Source organism: Sprattus sprattus (assembly GCF_963457725.1).
Source record: "Sprattus sprattus genome assembly, chromosome: 1".
Taxonomy (NCBI): domain Eukaryota; kingdom Metazoa; phylum Chordata; class Actinopteri; order Clupeiformes; family Clupeidae; genus Sprattus; species Sprattus sprattus.
Genome location: NC_137920.1, coordinates 13,961,910 through 13,979,676, shown reverse-complemented (window position 1 = coordinate 13,979,676; position 17,767 = coordinate 13,961,910). Strand labels below are relative to the sequence as shown.

At 45.5% G+C, this 17,767-nt stretch overlaps 1 protein-coding gene across 1 annotated transcript in view; it reads right to left on the bottom strand.

The window, feature by feature from the left end:
- Positions 1-2,086, bottom strand: part of LOC308367659 (NACHT, LRR and PYD domains-containing protein 3-like) — a gene marked incomplete at both ends in the record, with an annotated part of 50,617 nt that extends 48,531 nt beyond the window's left edge. The window contains one exon of the mRNA XM_080841638.1: positions 2,019-2,086. Coding sequence (XP_080697764.1) covers positions 2,019-2,086 — 68 coding nt within the window. The remainder of the gene's footprint in view (positions 1-2,018) is intronic.
- Between the last annotated feature and the right edge of the window lie 15,681 nt (positions 2,087-17,767).

The window sequence follows — 17,767 nt, the reverse complement described above, 5'->3', positions numbered from 1 at the left end:
ATCAAACTACTGTTTGAAAGCTTCAGTCAAGACCTAAATACTCTGCATTGGTCGCGTAGCACATTTCCGATCAAACCGAGTCATTATAAACATATAAAAAGTTGTGTAGATAGCTTTATTCATGTAAAATATTCCTCGCTTCAAGTAGCCATGTTTTTTTTTTTTAATTCCCGTTTCTTCTGAACGACGGTCGAACGACGCCCCTGGTGGATTAAATCGCTAAGTGTGAAGTTACTACTGGTCCTGACCACACGTAGAATTCCTCTCAATGAAAGATACACTTAAGCTAAGTGTGGCGTTGGGAAACCCGTCTGCAACGTAGGAATCCTCTTACGAGCGATTTCAAGTGCTTTTTAGGCTAAGTGCGCGTTCGGGAAACGAGGCCCTGATTAAGACTGTCAATATGAACCCTATTGTTTTATATAATGGAATCCCTGAGGCATAACCCACAGTCTTCCCTTCATATTATATTAATATTCATTTTTTGTAAGACTTGGTTAAAGTCTACATATTGCACCTTCAAGCATTTATAATATATAAACACATATATATAGGGGGCACTATTAACACTAATGGGCGGGGTTAGGCGCTAATGACACGAAGAGACGTTTGATAAATACGATGCAAAATACCGGGCGCTATATGCAGTTATATGCTATATAGCGCCCCCCTAAAATAAGGAACACAGAGACTGTGTTGTCCTGCCACCATGGATGATGAGTTAAAATTAGAATTAGAGCTTTTGGTTGACGAGGTTACAGCAAACTAACCCGGGTAAATATAGAATCTCATAAATATTTCTCTGTTTAGCCCTTCAGTCCACACTAAAAGTTGTGATCACTTTGAATTCTAGACTGTCTTTTATTGTTGAGCTGATTTTGGGAAAATAAACTTTTCAGCTAACATTGACTGCATTCACTCTCCTGCATTCAATTTTTTGAACTCCTCTTGTAACAGTATGTATGTGTGTATGTATGTGTTTGTGTATTTGAGTGTATGTATTTGTTTGTGTATTTGTGTGTGTGTGTGTGTGTGTGTGCGTGTGCGTGCATGCGTGCGTGCGTGCGTGCGTGCATGCATGTGTGTAGAATTGCATTTGACAAACTAATGGCTGATAACTCACTTTAGATCTGATGGAACTGGTTCACTGCTGAAATTGAGAGGAATACCAATGGAACAGTCACTCTTCATGGACACACAGCTGGGCACTGGAGATGGAGGTCTGTGTGTGTGTCGTCTACAAACACAAGGAGACACAAGAAACTAACTAACCCGGGTAAATATAGAATCTCATAAATATTTCTCTGTTTAGCCTTTCAGTCCACACTTAAAGTTGTGATCACTTGGAATTCTAGACTGTCTTTTATTGTTGAGCTGATTTTAAGGAGATTTAACTTTTCAGCTGACATTGAGTTTCTGGGTTTCTAAGGATACCCCCCAAGGTACCTGTGCAGCTTCATATTAACGAGCTTATGTTCACAAGTTTATATTCACACATACGTTACTTACCCATGGCTCATGTCCACGCACACAAGTGGAGATAGATGTTAGAGCAAACACACACCGTTTTTCACAATGTATGTTTCGGCAGTTGTTGTATTGGTTAAAATAGGCTGGGTATGGGTATGAGTACTTGCATGTGACGGAGATAGGATTGGCTGCCAAACTGCACTCAAATCCCAGTTAATTTGTTGACAATTCCTATTCACTATCAGTTATAACTGCATTTTAGCTCTCTAATATTTGTTTGGTGAGTGTGAGTGTGAGTGTGAGTGTGAGTGTGAGTGTGAGTGTGAGTGTGAGTGTGAGTGTGAGTGTGAGTGTGAGAGTGAGAGTGTGCGTGCGCCTCTGTGTGTGTCTGGGCGTGTCTGTGTGTGTCTGTGTGTGTCTGTGTGTGTCTGTGCGTGTCTGTGTGTGTCTGTGTGTGTCTGTGTGTCTCTGTGTGTCTCTGTGTGTGTACATGGGCGAGTGTGTCTTTGTGCAGGTTTGTGTTGTAAATTCATCCTTTCTTTACTCACCCTGCTTTAGTCTGTGTTGATGTGCTGCTCATGTTTACAGGATCATCGATGTCCTGGTCTTTCTCCATGGTCACAGAGCTGTGTAGTGTAGACTCTGGTCTGAGTGTCTTACTGTGACCTGCAGCCTCCTCAGCCTCTTGACTCAATTCAGAATTTGTGTCGCGCTAGGCCTGTACAGTAGATTAAAAACATTGTAGCCTCTGTGTAGAATACTATTAGAGTGTATTTTATTATTTCATTTCAATACAAATATCTATATCAAGAGAGAAAAACTCATACTTTAGACACATAAAGTGGCGCTCGCATAGAACAAGGCTTTCATGACAGACTATGATTACCTGATTTGGCATAGCTCAGCTTGGGCAAAGCATCAATGAGGTATGAGCTCCATATTCAATTTCCATACACAGATTACAGTTTTTTTATATATATATATATATTGGCTTACATCCATTTGTACATACCATTAACACAATTCTTGCTGTTTTCACACAATATTCAGTCCAATAAAGTACTTCTGAAATGCTTAAATAATAGTAAAAAAGAAAATGCTTTCTTTATGTACAAGCTTACTCAATACCAAAATGATGGATCTTTCTTGTCTCATTTACAAATGTTTGCACACAGCATGCCTGAAATGACAACCTAATGTTAAAAACCTCAAATATAGTAAAAAGCCTCTATTTCTGCAAAAGCTATATTGAAACAACCAATGAGCATTTTTTTATGAACCAATCATTGAAACATTATGAGGTGTGATGTGGATGGGAACATGTGTCCAAATGCTCCCAAACTGGAGTACACAAAGGGACATAGATATACATAAATAGACATGCCATCATAAATGTGTGTGTGTGTGTGTGTGTGTGTGTGTGTGTATGTGTGTTTGTTGGAGTGTGTAAGAGTTAATTTCAGTTTGAGTGTGTGTGAGAGTATTTCTTTATGTTTGTGTGCGTGCGTACGTGCGTACGTGCGTGTGTGAGCTTCCAGGCTTGTGCACAGAAATAAATGTATTCTTTCCAGCTGCAATTCAGATTCGGATTCCAGTTTAATTTGCATATATTCATTAGCGTAAATATATGAATGTTATTCCTTGTCTGTCATAATTGTCTGCAGCACACATACTGTACATAACTGATTAGTTTCAGATGTTAAGGCCAAAGATATTAGGCTAAGAAGAATGCAAACCTGATCAAGGCGGAAAGACATTGTTTCAGCAATACGTAAGGGAGGGGTGTAGTTTGATTGGCTGTTGAACTCAGATATCGACCACCTTTCACCAAAAATGCACAATCTAAATGCACACTTACATACACATATGGATGCAGGACACAAACACACACACACACACACACACAAACACACACACACACACACACACACACACGCACACACGCACAACATCTCTCGCTCTCTCTCTCTCTCTCTCTCTCTCTCTCTCTCATTAAGAGTTCTGCTTCTGTTAAAATTCGGTCTGCAATAATCCAGTGTTTCTACCGCAACAAGTTAAACCAACATCAGAGCAAATTGTCACAATGACAGAATATCTTTTGATGTTAAAGAACACACCATACTCTTCCCAATGGCAGAAATAATAGAAGCAGATGATTCAACAGTCAATATTTCAGTGTTCAAATATCATACTGTGTATTCCTCCAACTCTTGCATATGAGTGTCCTCCTCTGATAGTTCCCTATTACACCAAGAGTCACAGAAATCACACTTCTAATAAAGTTACTGTCTATCAATGAATACAACACACTTGACATTGAATTCACATGAGCACATACATGAATTTATTTCGAATTATTATTATTACGTTTTCTTTACTGTTTTACCGCGAACCCTGGACACTGTAGACAAATGGGGAAAGCATGTGACTTGAAGTGAAACCTGGCATCATGTGAGTTTAAGTCTTTCTTCCCCTTTTTATCAGGACAGGCTAAATGTTTATATCCATACGCATTATGTTTGTGTGTTTCTGTAGATTTGCTGAAACTGTGTAACCTATTAAAGAACAGCATATTCATGTTCACAGTTTAGGTTGTTGTTTGGAACGTGGAAAACGGGATGTTACACAGCTACATATTTTACCTTCGCACTTCTAAGTAGGCTCCCTAGACATAGAGGAGTTCACAATTCCACCATAACGACTTTTCAGTTTTATTTGGATTAAAGATAATGTCCTTGATTCTGGCGAAAGGTTGTTCATATTACAGCTAAACAAGTTTACACCACCCCCTTTCCTTCCCAGAGCCATGACTGTGTAGGTTGCGAACTCGAGTTTTGAGCGCAAACACAGGACATGAGGGGCAATTCGCTCAATTTCACATAACACGTCTATTGGATTAGAGTAAAGGCTGGTAGGCTAGCTTTAATTCTGGATTTTGCAGATGCTTGAGTTCAGTGTACTTTCCTAATTGAGTAACTCAAACCGTTAGTAGCTCCATATTTCGATTTAAACACGGAGGTTAACGGTGACATTAAGCGTTCAGCCCAGATTCTCAACGGAACTCATCGAGGCAAAAATCGCTCCCGAAATATCTCAAACACCGACCGAAGTCGCCGAATTAAATCCTTAACGCAAATAAACATTCATTGACAGTTAATGCATTAATTGTGCTTACCTTAAATGAAGGCGGTTTGCGCTTATGGATTTTGACACAGCTTCTTTAACTCCAACTGTTTACTTTCGATGTCACTTCCTGGGGGTATTCAAAGTACGTAGTTTAGTGACACACCTAGCTAAATTAAGAGTAGGTATTAAACAAGGAATATTCAACTCTTCTTATTAAATTTGAAGACGTAGCACGATGTCGTTTTGACTAGTTCATTGTCCAATCTATGTTAATAATTATAATTGTTGTCAAACTATGAAAATATCAATCCATATATTGCCTACTTTTAACTTATCATACACTACATGTATGACTATATGTGTTCAATACATTTGAAACTGTCATTCAAATTGTGTGTGTGTGTGTGTGTGTGTGTGTGTGTGTGTGTGTGTGTGTGTGTGTGTGTGTTTGTGTGTTTGTGTGTGTGTGTGTGTGTGTGTGTGTGTGTGTGTGTGTGTGTGTGTGTGTGTGTGTGTGTGTGTGTGTGTGTGTGTCATTAATCCATTTGCTTCTCCTGTTAGAGGGAAACAATGCAATCTATCCAGTCAGATGCTGATTAACTGAACACAACCAGTGGTGTACATGTGGTGTGTTTGAAGAGGCCACACACATTAGTTGTGCTCCTGCTCTACTTGGTGCTGGAGCTGAGATGTTCTCTCTGGGATTAGCTTGTGCCACTGTCCTGTCCACCCCTCTCTCTCCTCCCTTGCTCGCTCTCTCTCTCTCTCTCGACCTGAACGGACGTGCGTGAGTGAGCTGCGTGTTGAGTGTGAGTGAACAAGCTCTATTTCTATCTTTTCTCCCTTTGTTTGTTGTTTATATGCGTGTTTGTGTATTGATTTAATTTATTGGCACTTAGTTTCACAACTACTTGTAGTTTGGCGGAGTAAATAACACGTGTGTTTCCCCGTGGAGTCTGCAACCGGCGTTTGCTGGGAGTATGGCGGCCGGTGGAAGCATGGAGTTCGAAAAATTAACAAGAAAACATGGGGTAAAGGTGGAAAGTGTTGCAAGCGTGGAAGATATTAGTCTGGCAATCGGTAATATTATTGGGCACGAGAACGTGAAGTCTGCTTCACGGATGAATGGTGCGGTGGTTTTGTTTCTAAGCACGGTTCAGAAAGCCATTGAGGTAGTTGGGAAGGGGATAGTAATCCATGATTCCCTCACACAAGTCCTCCCACTTAGTACCCCCTCTAAGAAAATTATACTTTCAAATGTACCCCCGTTCATTAAAGATGAACTTATTGTTAATGAGTTACAGCGGTATGGCCGCATTGTTTCTTCCGTTCGGAAAATCCCTCTGGGGTGTAAATCGCCCCTTCTGCGGCACCTAGTGTCTTTCAGAAGGCAGGTGTATATGGTTCTTAACAGTGGCATGGATGAGTTAGAACTTTCCCTTAAGTTTAGGGTGGATGGGTTCGATTATTTAGTGTTTGCAACGTCGGACACTGCACTGAAGTGTTTCAGTTGCGGTAGAGAGGGGCACGTCGTGCGCAATTGTCCTAATAAAGGCGACAACGCTGCAAAGGAGAATACTCCAGGTGAAAGCAATGGTGCCGAGTCCTCCACAGGCGTCCCCCCTGCCACTGAGGTGGAGCCCTCGGTGAATATGACTGAGGGAAGCAGACTTGAGGGGGATGTGAAATCCGATGGTGAACTTTTTGTGCTTTGCACGGAAACAGTGGCGGGTGATGCGGCAGTGATTGAGCCTGCTGTGGCGATCTTTTTAGCTGAGGAGCTGGCTGCGGGTGGAGGTGCACCTGAAGGCAATAAAGGGCTGTCATTAGAGACACTGGCAGCTCCGCAGACGGTAGTAGAGGAGGCGCAGCCTATTGACATAGACACGGTTTTTAAAACACCGGTGAAAAGAAAGACAGACCGGGTGGAAGAAAACGTGTCTAAAATGAAGAAGGATGAAGACGCAAATGTAGAGCAGGATAGTGATGGTGAATCCATCGACTCGAACTGGTCTGATTGCTCGCAGGGGGATTTAAACCTCTCCTCCAGCGAGGATAGGAAGTACACGGCAGAGAGTATTAACAGCTTTCTGCATGACACGAAGGGGAGGCGGAAAGTTGAGGTGGAACGCTTTTTTCCGGACTGCCCGCAGTTTGTGAATGACGCTGTTTTGTTGATAAAGGAGGGGGCTTTTGCGGACCCGGAGGTATATCGCCTCCGCAAAATAATAAATAAGTTGAGAGTGAAGTTGCGTGGTGAAAAGTCCACTTAGCTTTTCAATATGTGTAACACCATCAGGATTGGCTCCTTAAATTTAAATGGTGCGAGAGAGGGTAAAAAAAGACTTATTTTGTATGATTTCATTAAACTGAAGAAAGTGGATGTCATGATGACTCAAGAGACACACAGTGATTTTAAAAATGAAACTGATTGGAGAAGAGAATGGGATGGACAGATTATAATGAGCCACAAAACTTCCCTAAGTGGGGGCGTGGCGGTCCTTTTTTCTAAGGCTTTTCTGCCCATCTCGTGCCAAGTGGAGGAGATAGTTGAAGGTAGACTTTTAAAAGTAAAGGCCATGTTTGAGGGTCACAGCATGGTTTTTCTGAATGTGTATGCCCCCACATTAGGTAGGGAAAGAGTTTTGTTTTTTAGTAAAGTCAATGAAGTACTAAAAGATTTAGAACAAGAAGATGTTTTTTTTATGGGTGGCGATTTCAATTGCACTGAAAATGACAGGCTGGACAGGAATCATCTGGAGCCGCATGTCGCCTCCCAAAAAGCTATAACACAGCTGACTAATGTCTATAGACTGTGTGATGTGTGGAGGAACCTGCATGAAGGAGATAGGCAGTATACATGGGCTCACACCAGAGATAATTATATTGCGTTAGCGCGACTTGATCGGATTTATGTATTTAGGCACCACCTTAACCTTTTACGGTCCTGCCTAATCTTGCCAACGGCTTTTTCGGACCATAGTGCAGTTGTGTGCAATGTCTCCATCGTGGCGTCAAAACACAGGAGTGCCTACTGGTGCTTTAACACGGCACTATTGGAGGACAAGCACTTTAAAGACACTTTAATTTTTTTCTGGGAGGGGTTTAGGCAGCAGAAGGCTTTCTTTACTTCCCTGCAGCAATGGTGGGATTACGGCAAAACGCAAATCAAACAGTTTTGCCAGCAGTACACTGCTAATGTCACAGGAGAAATAATTTCCTCATTGAAAGTGTTGGAGGATGAAATCCTAAAATTACAAGGGTCAACTACAAGCACAGGAGATAAAAAACACATCAAACTCCTTGATGCTAAAAAGGGCAGACTAGCAGAGCTGCTGGGTGTCAGAGCGCAGGGAGCTCTGGTCCGCTCTCGCTTTCAGAATGTCACCCAAATGGATGCCCCAACCAAATTTTTCTTTAACTTGGAAAGGAAGAATGGCCAGAGCAGGTGCATACATGCTCTACGGTCTGTGACAGGCCAGGAGCTGACCGAGCCGGCTCAGATACGTAATTGTGCAATGCGTTTTTATGCGGATCTGTACAAGAGTGAGTTGGTGCATGGTGACACTTTTGACAGTGCTTTTTTTAATGGGTTGCCCAAAGTGGCTGAGGACTCTTGTTCTGAGATGGACGAGGTTCTGACGCTACTGGAACTTGAGCAGGCTCTTATGAGCACGTCAAACGGGAAGAGTCCCGGAATTTGCGGCTTACCCGTTGAGTTCTATAAGGCTTTCTGGTCCACCATTGGACGTGACCTCCTATCAGTGCTCAGCGAAAGTCTGAAAAGTGGCTCACTACCTCTTAGCTGTCGAAGGGCGGTCATAACACTGCTGCCCAAGAAAGGGAATCTGCAGGACATAGGCAACTGGCGCCCTGTCTCTCTTCTGTGTACTGAGTATAAAATCCTGTCCAAAGCGCTGGCGATGAGACTGAAAAAAGTGTTGGCACAAGTGGTACATTCTGATCAGTCGTACTGCATACCTGACCGCTCTATCTTTGATAATATTGCCTTAATCAGAGATTTGTTGACAGTGTCTGGAAGTCTGGGGATAAATGCTGGGCTGATTTCCTTAGACCAGCAGAAGGCTTTCGATCGGGTAGAGCACCAATACTTGTGGCATACATTGGAGTCTTTGGGCTTCAGTGTGGGGTTTAGCTCAATGGTCAAAACTATGTATCATGACATCGAAAGCATTGTTAAGGTGAATGGCGGCCTCAGTGCTCCTTTTAAAGTTAAAAGGGGGGTAAGGCAGGGGTGTCCAATGTCGGGGATGTTATACTCTATTGCCATAGAGCCACTTCTCCATAACCTGCGCACTAACCTGAAAGGCCTTTCTGTGCCATATTGCAATGACTGTTTTTTTTTGTCTGCTTATGCAGACGATGTAATTGTTTTTGTGAATGATGAGGAGGATTTACAACTGTTAGAAAGTACTGTACATGAATTCCAGCTGCTGTCCTCTGCAAGGGTGAACTGGGGGAAAAGCGAAGCTCTCTTGCTAGGAGAGTGGAGAGGGAAACGCCCAGTGCTACCGGGGGGCCTGTCTTGGAAAAAGGGGGGTTTGAAGTACCTTGGGATTTTCTTGGGTGATGACACTACTGTTCAAAAGAACTGGGAGGGGGTTTTGGACAAGGTTAAAGGACGTCTGGAGAAATGGAAGTGGCTGCTTCCTCAGTTGTCTTACAGGGGACGCACGCTCATCATTAATAACTTGGTGGCCTCTGCACTTTGGCACAAATTTGCTTGTGTTGAACCTTCTGTCAGTCTCATTGAAAACTTACAAAGGGAGATGGTGAACTTTTTCTGGGACAAGCTGCATTGGGTCCCCCAAGCAGTTCTTTTTCTCTCGAAGGAGGATGGGGGACAAGGACTTGTAAACCTGGCCAGCAGGAGAGATGCCTACCGGCTGCAGTTCATCCAGAAGCTGCTGGCAGGACCGAGTGATCTGGTGTGGAGACCCCTAGCCCATAGTATCCTACGTGGAATCGGTGGTATGGGTCTGGACATTGCTCTTTTCCAGATGGATAATAAGAAACTTTCTTACGGTGGATTACCAGCATTTTACACAAGCCTGTTCAAGGTATGGGGACTGTTTACTCATAGGTGGTGTGATGCACAATCCTCCCTGCATTGGCTTCTGGAAGAGCCCATTGTGTTTGGGGCTCGACTGGACGTGTCTGGGGTGGACGTGCCCGGTCTTACAGATTTGCTCCGCACCCAAAAAGCTTTTCAACTGCGCCACATTGTCGACATGGCGGGTGGCGATTTAAAGAATTCCCAAGCAGTGGCTTCTTTCCTGGGGATAAAATCCATGAGGTATGTGGGAAGATTTCTTTCCAAGCTTGCTGGTGTTCTCAGCCTCCAGGAGAGAAGGCTTCTGGAGGATTATGCCAAAGGCAGTGCTGTCTGTGATGACAATGATGTGTTTCCATGCATCGAAATCTCACCTGCTCTGCTCGAAACATGTCACACAAATCCCCTGCTAGACTTTGAAGAGCTAGAAATGTGTGATTTTTTTTCTGTTACAGGGAAGGTGTTGTATAGAAACCTAGTTAAGGTGCTAAACAAGAACTCTTTGAAGGGTAGAATGGACACAGTGTGGAGAGCGAGGCTTGGTATCAAAGACGAAACTAAACCAGTGTGGAGAACTATTTACAAGGCTCCACTTAATAAAAGAACGGGCGACCTACAATGGAGGATTTTGCATGGGGCCATTGCAGTAAATGCCCTAACATCTTCAATGAACTCTGCAATATGTGACAGGTGTCCTTTCTGCCTGGAAAGAGAGACAATTTTTCACTGCTTCATGGAATGTTTCAGACTAGGTGCTTTGTTTGGTATGTTAAGTGCAATGTTTTTTTCTTTGGGGACAGTGTTCACCAAGCAGGGCTTCATCCTTGGTTTCACGTACAATAGGATGGAGAGATCAAAATGTCAACTGATAAACTTTACAATTGGGCAAGCTAAGCTTGCAGTGTACTTGAGCAGGAAGAACATGGTTCAACAGAAACCAGGGGATGTTATTCATGTTTTCAAGAACTTAATGAAGTCCAGGATTTTGATTGATTTTCATTTTTATAAGTTGATGAGTGCAATTGAGGTGTTTGAAGATCTGTGGTGTTATCAGGGTGCTCTGTGTTCTGTGTTCAATGATGAGTTATTATTTGCGCTGGTGTTGCAATAATTTAGCCTTGTGTTTAATTTGTTGAATATAATGTACTTTGTATGAGAGGGGCCTGATTGGGGTACCCAAATAAAGGTTTTTATAAAATCAAAATCAAATCTCTCTCTCTCTCTCTCTCTCTCTCTCTCTCTCTCTCTCTCTCTCTCTCTCTCTCTCTCTCTCTCTCTCTCCCCCACCAGGACCACTCTACACCGTGTTGCCTCCTGTAGTAATGTGCAGGTGTGTTAGTTCCTGATGGAATCCTGGTGTGTGTGTGTGGAGATGGAGGAGGGATACGCCTAGTGCTCACAGTTCCGCTACGGTCAGTGTGTTTATGTTTACATGCCTGTATATTTTAGAAACATTGAAAGTGAAATTCTGTGAAAAGATGAATCCATAGGATTTACTGTAATAGACATCACTGTCATGATGACAAAGGCTTTCTTGGAAAAAAAAATATATCACTCAGTAGGTTTTTGAATTCTACAAATCCCCCTTCTTTCCTTATTTTGTGTATGGATTATATTAATGACATCAGAGTTAAGTGTCAGGACTCTCATACTAAACACTCTCCCTCACCTCACCTATATGTATACTATGTATAGTAATGATGACTAAGCTTTTAAAATTTGGCTTTTGAAATTAATTTCTTTTTTCTTCTTCAGAATGGCAAACCTCTCCATCCTCCTGGCCCCAACAAACCCAAAGACTCTCCCATGGCCCCACTCACCTCACCCCCCTCTTCCTCATTCTCCAGATTCACCACGGGCATCTTCCCTGGCAAGGCCTGTCTTGTGACCCGCCTGCCACCAACACCAACAAAATGGCACCGCTCTCTCGACCACAGATCGTAGCTGCCAGCTCCATCTACTCCATGTACACCCAGCAGAGCACGCCAGGTGGGAAGGGCCACAACAACACAGGAGGAGGCACACTGCCCAGGTCGCACCCCAGAGGTGAGTGGCAAGGCTGCCGCCCAATCAGAAACAAGCGTTTTAGGGGCAGGAGTGAGACCTAGAACAGTAAAGGGCCTGGTCCTGGTTCTGGTATTGAGAAATAATTTCTGGCTTAAATCTTGGCCAGATCGAATCATGTATCGGTCTGCTCCAATTTGTGTGTGCACCCCAACAGAGGGCCCAGCATGGAAGGCGTACCCTGAGTAAGGTGGGGGTACACTCTCCCTCTCCCTTCCTCTATCTCCCCCTCTCCCTCTCCTCTCTCTCTTCTCTCTCTCCTGCTCTCCCTCTCCCCCTCTCTCCTCTCCTCTCTCTCCTGCTCTCCCGCTTCTCCCTCTCTCCTCTACTCTCCTGCTCTTCCGCTCCTCCCTCTCTCCTCTACTCTCCTGCTCTCCCTTCCTCTCTCTCCCCCTCTCCCTATCCTCTCTATCTCCATCCCTCCTCTATCTCCTTGTCTCCCTTCCCCTCTCCCTCTCTCCTCACTCTCCTCTCTCCTCTCCCCCTCTCCTATCTCAGCTCACCCCCTCTCCTATCTCTCCTCCCTCTCCCCCTCTCTTTCTCTCTCTCCTCCTCTCCTCCCTCTCCTCCCACTCCTCCTTCTCCATCTCTCTCCTGTCTCTCCCTGCTCCCTCTCTTCTCCCCCCTCCAGTGGAGGAGATAGAGCAGATGACGTCCCTGTTCCAGCTGAAGCAGCGGGAGCTGGTGGGGGCCGTGTCGCGGATGGAGGAGCTGAGCCGCCAGCTGGAGGCGCTGAGGAGCGGCAAGATGGACGCCGGCGCCGACCCGCAGGGTCAAAGTTCACAGGCCGCTGCTGACCTGGAGCGCCTCTACAAGGAGCTGCAGGTGGGCAGTAACACATGTGCACATGAATACACACACACACAAACACATACACATACACATACACATACACATACACATACACATACACACACACACACACACTCACACACAAATACACACACACAAATACACACACACAAAAAATAAGTGGGTATACTCCGTATACCTGCGTATACCCTAGACTACACTACTGAATATACACACACACACAAACACATACACATACACATACACATACACATACACATACACATACACACACACACACACACTCACACACAAATACACACACACAAATACACACACACAAAAAATAAGTGGGTATACTCCGTATACCTGCGTATACCCTAGACTACACTACTGAATATACACACACACACAAACACATACACATACACATACACATACACATACACATACACATACACACACACACACACACTCACACACAAATACACACACACAAATACACACACACAAAAAATAAGTGGGTATACTCCGTATACCTGCGTATACCCTAGACTACACCACTGAATATACACATGTATACTGTATACTGAATATACTCTCCCTCTCCTCCTTTCCTCATCTCATCTCTCTCTCCCTCTCCTCCTTTCCTCATCTCATCTCTCTCTCCCTCTCCTCCTTTCCTCATCTCTCTCTCCCTCTCCTCCTTTCCTCATCTCATCTCTCTTTCTCTCTCTCTCTCTGTCTGTCCTCCTTTACACATCTCCTCTCTCTCTCCCTCTCCTCCTTTCCACATCTCATCTATCTCTCTCTCTCTCTCTCTCTCTCTCTCTCTCTCTCTCTCTCTCTCCTCCTTTCCCAATCTCATCTCTCTCTCTCTCTCTCTCTCTCTCTCTCTGTAGTTGAGGAACAGACTGAACCAGGAGCAGAGTGCTAAGCTGCAGCAGCAGAGGGACACGCTGAACAAGAGGAACCTGGAGGTAGTTGCCATGGACAAGCGCATCCTAGAGCTGCGTGAGCGACTCTGGAAGAAGAAGGCCGCGCTGCAGCAGAAAGAGAACCTGCCTGTGAGTGAAAGCGCTGTCACACACACACACACACACACACACACACACACACACACACACACACACACACACAGACTCGCACACACACTCACACACACTCGCACACACACTCACACACACACTCACTCTCACAAACACTTGCACACACACTCACTCTCACACTCACTCCCACACACACACACTCGCACACACTCACGCTCACACTCGCACACACACTCAATCACACACATACTCGCACACACTCACTAAGACACACTCTCACACACTCTCACACACACACACTCACTCTCACACACACTCACTCTCATACTTTGCACACACACTCACACACACAAGCACACACACACAAACACACACACTCGCACACACACTAACTCTCTCATACACACATATACACTCACACTCACACACACTCGCACACACACTCACTCTCACACACACTCGCACACACACTCATTCTCACACTCACTCTCACACAGACTCACTTTCACACACACACACTCACTCTCTCACTCACTTTGCACACACACTCACACACACACACACACACTCTCTCGCTCTTGCTCTCGCTCTCGCACACTCATTCAGGTACTCTCACACACACACACACACACACACACACACACACACACACACACACACACACACACACACACACACACTCAGTGGCACATCAGTGACACACAATTTCTCCATCTCATTGTCTTTGTCTCATCTCTATCTTTCTTTCTTTCCTTGTTCCTTTCTTTCTATCTTTCTTTTGTTTTTCTCTTGCTCTGTCTGTCACTCCAGCAGCCATCCTCTGAGGGGGTGGTCTCCCAGCATGCACTGGGCTCACGGGTGGCGGCGGTAGAGCCCTACATCCAGCAGAACCCCCCGGCTCCGCCCATTCCACCTCGACAGGAAGTCATCATCAAGCCGCCCCACCCAGACGGCACGGCTACTCTCCCCCTGCCCAGGCTGCCGGCTAAACCACATGGCAGTGAGTGTGTCTGTGTGTGTGTGTGTGTGTGTGTGTGTGTGTGTGTGTGTGTGTGTGTGTGTGTGTGTGTGTGTGTGTGTGTGTGTGTGAGAGAATGAGTGAGTGAGTGAGTGTGTGAGTGTGTGAGTGAGTGAGTGAGTGAGTGAGTGAGTGAGTGAGTGAGTGAGTGAGTGTGTGAGTGAGTCAGCGAGTGAGTGAGTGAGTGAGTGAGTGAGTGAGTGAGTGACAGAGTGAGAGATTGAGAGAGTGAGTGAGAGAGTGAGAGAGTGAGAGAGTGAGTGAGAGAGTGAGTGAGCAAGTGAGTGAGTCAGTCAGTCAGTCAGTCAGTCAGTCAGTCAGTCAGTCAGTCAGTCAGTCAGTCAGTCAGTCAGTGAGTCAGTGGGTGTGTGAGTCAGTGAGTGAGTGAGTGAGCGAGTGAGTGAGCAAGTGAGTGAGTGAACGAGTTAGTCAGTGAGTAAGTGAGTCTCTCTTTCTCTCTCACTATAACTCTCTCTCACTCTTTCTTTCTCTAACTCTCTCTCTATCTCTCTTTCTCTCTCGCTATAACTCTCTGTCGCTTTAACCCTCTCTCTCTCTCTCTCTCTCTCACTCTTTCTCTCTCTCTTTAACTCTCTCTCTATCTCTCTTTCTCTCTCGCTATAACTCTCTGTCGCTTTAACCCTCTCTCTCTCTCTCTCTCTCTCAGGTAAAGGAAAACTCTCGGATTGGTCCTCCTCGAGCACAGACTCCACTGGTCACCATGGTTACTCGTCCACCTTGCCCCGAATGGCTAGCCACCCCCCTCTGGAGCAAGGTAACCGTAGAGACCAGGTCACCCTGGTAACCGTCTGATCCCAGAGTCTTTGGGCAGCTAAGCCTGGTTGGCTTCAGAATGAATGCCTTTCTGAAAATGGCTTTGAAGGTGCTGTGGTGGAGGCTGTAAGATCTCTCTCTCTCTCTCTCTCTCTCTCTCTCTCTCTCTCTCTCTCTCTCTCTCTCTCTCTCTCTCTCACACACACACATATAACTCCCCCGTGCCACTTACGATGTGTGGTACCAAAATCCTTACACAGCCTTCGATGAAACTAAATCTTCCTGCAATGCCACCAACGGGAACCATTTTCTGGTCCTTTTAGCAAAGGAGGTGGTTCTGCCACCAACACACAGCAATTTGTTTGGTTCTTCAACACATGGTTCATCTCTGTCTCTCTCTCTCTCTCTCTCTCTCTCTATCTCTCTCTCTCTCTCTCTCTAGTAGTTTTGTATAAATCTTTCAAAACCATTTGGCAAAATATCACAAGAGCCAAAGGACAGCAACTGCAGGAATAGTTTCCAAAAGTGTCAAAGCTAACGCAGTTTATATAAAATAAAGTCTCTCTTTCTCCTTTCTCTCCCCACCCGTCTTTCTCCACCTCTCTCTCTCTCTCTCTCTCTCTCTCTCCTCCTCCTCCCTCCTACCTCCTCCCTCTCGCTCTCCTCTCTTTTCCTCTTTCTCTCTTTTACTTCTCTCTCTCTCCTTCTCTCTCCTTCTCTCTCCTCCCTCTCTCTCTGTCTCCTCTCTCTCTCCTCCTCCCTCTCTCTTTCTCTCTCTATCTCCTTTCTCTCTCCTTCTCTCTCTCTCTCCAAAGACTCGGACGTAGACCTGAGGCCTCCTCCTCTTCCCTTGCGTAAAAACCAGAGCAACGAGGACCTCTTGAGGGACTTTCAGGTACTGCAGCCTAGTGATCCTTTTCTGGTGCTGTGATGTCTGCTCCAACCCTGCTATCAGTGTTTTGGGACACATTGTGTGTGTGTGTGTGTGTGTGTGTGTGTGTGTGTGTGTGTGTGTGTGTGTGTGTGTGTGTGTGTGTGTTTGTTTCTTTGTGTTTGTGAGTGTGTTTTTGTGTTTGTCTGTGTGTTTGTGTGTGTGTGTGTGTGTGTGTGTGTGTGTGTGTGTGTGTGTTTGTTTCTTTGTGTTTGTGAGTGTGTTTTTGTGTTTGTCTGTGTGTGTGTGGGGGGGGGGGGGGGGGGGGGGTTATGTGTTTCTTTGAATTTATGGAGTGTACCAAGAGATACAGCAATCCCAGTTAATGTAACGTGTTGTTTTGACAACCCCATGCAAAACCATTTTAGTGCTTGTTGAATTCCCCATCTGAGTGAGTTCAGTGAAACCAACTCTGGAGGATATTTTAAGATTTGGCTTTTGAAATGAATTTCTTTCTTTCCTTCTCCAGAATGGCAAACCTCTTCCCAGGGTCCCTCCTCCTGTCCCCAGCAAACCCAAAGCCCCTCCCCCGGCCCCGCCCACATCCTCCTCTTCCTCATTCTCCAGATTCACCACGGGCACCTTCCCTGGCAAAGCCCGTCCCGTGAACCACCTGTCCGGTTCGGACACCCTGTCATCTGGCCGCACTCTCCCACTCCCTCTGACCCCCAAGCCCAAACCGGAGGCACCCCTCCTCACCCCCGCAGCCACGGTGCACCCCTTCTCGCCCGACACCCCTCTGCCCGTGACGAAGGAGCCTACCGCCAACGCCAACAACACGCCACCGCTCTCTCGGCCACAGATCGTAGCTGCCAGCTCCATCTACTCCATGTACACCCAGCAGAGCACGCCAGGTGGGAAGGCCCACAACAACACAGGAGGAGGCACACTGCCCAGATCGCACCCCAGAGGTGAGTGGCACCGCTACCGCCCAAGCAGAATCAAGGGTTTTAGGGGCAGGAGTGAGACCTAGAACAGCAAAAGATCCTGGTCCTGGTCCTGGTTGTCTAGGCCAGAGCAAATCATGCATTGGTTACTGTGTAAGGAGTCTGCTCCAATTTGTGTGTGCATTCCAACAGAGCGGCCCGCAATGAAGGCGTACCCTGAGTTAGGTGGGGGTACACTGCCACGGTCCAAACCCAGAGGTAAGGGGGTCACCTCACGGATTTAGTAGATTAGCGTAGCATCAGTCCAGGGCAGCATGTGACTCTGTGTCAGAATGAACTGTTGTCCGGGGTGATGGTAAAAGTAGTTCAGTCGTAGTAGATAGTTTAGACAATAGTTGTTTAGTTGTTCATTTGTAGCACTAGAAGTAGTTGTTGTGCACTCCTTGGTAAATAAAAGGTTCAATCTAGTGAAGTTTCTTTGATGTGTGCATTGGTCACATCCCAAAAAACATTCCTCTAGAACTTTTTACTGAGGACCTTCTGATCCTGAGGTATTTCTGGAGGCTTTTTGGGGATGTTTTT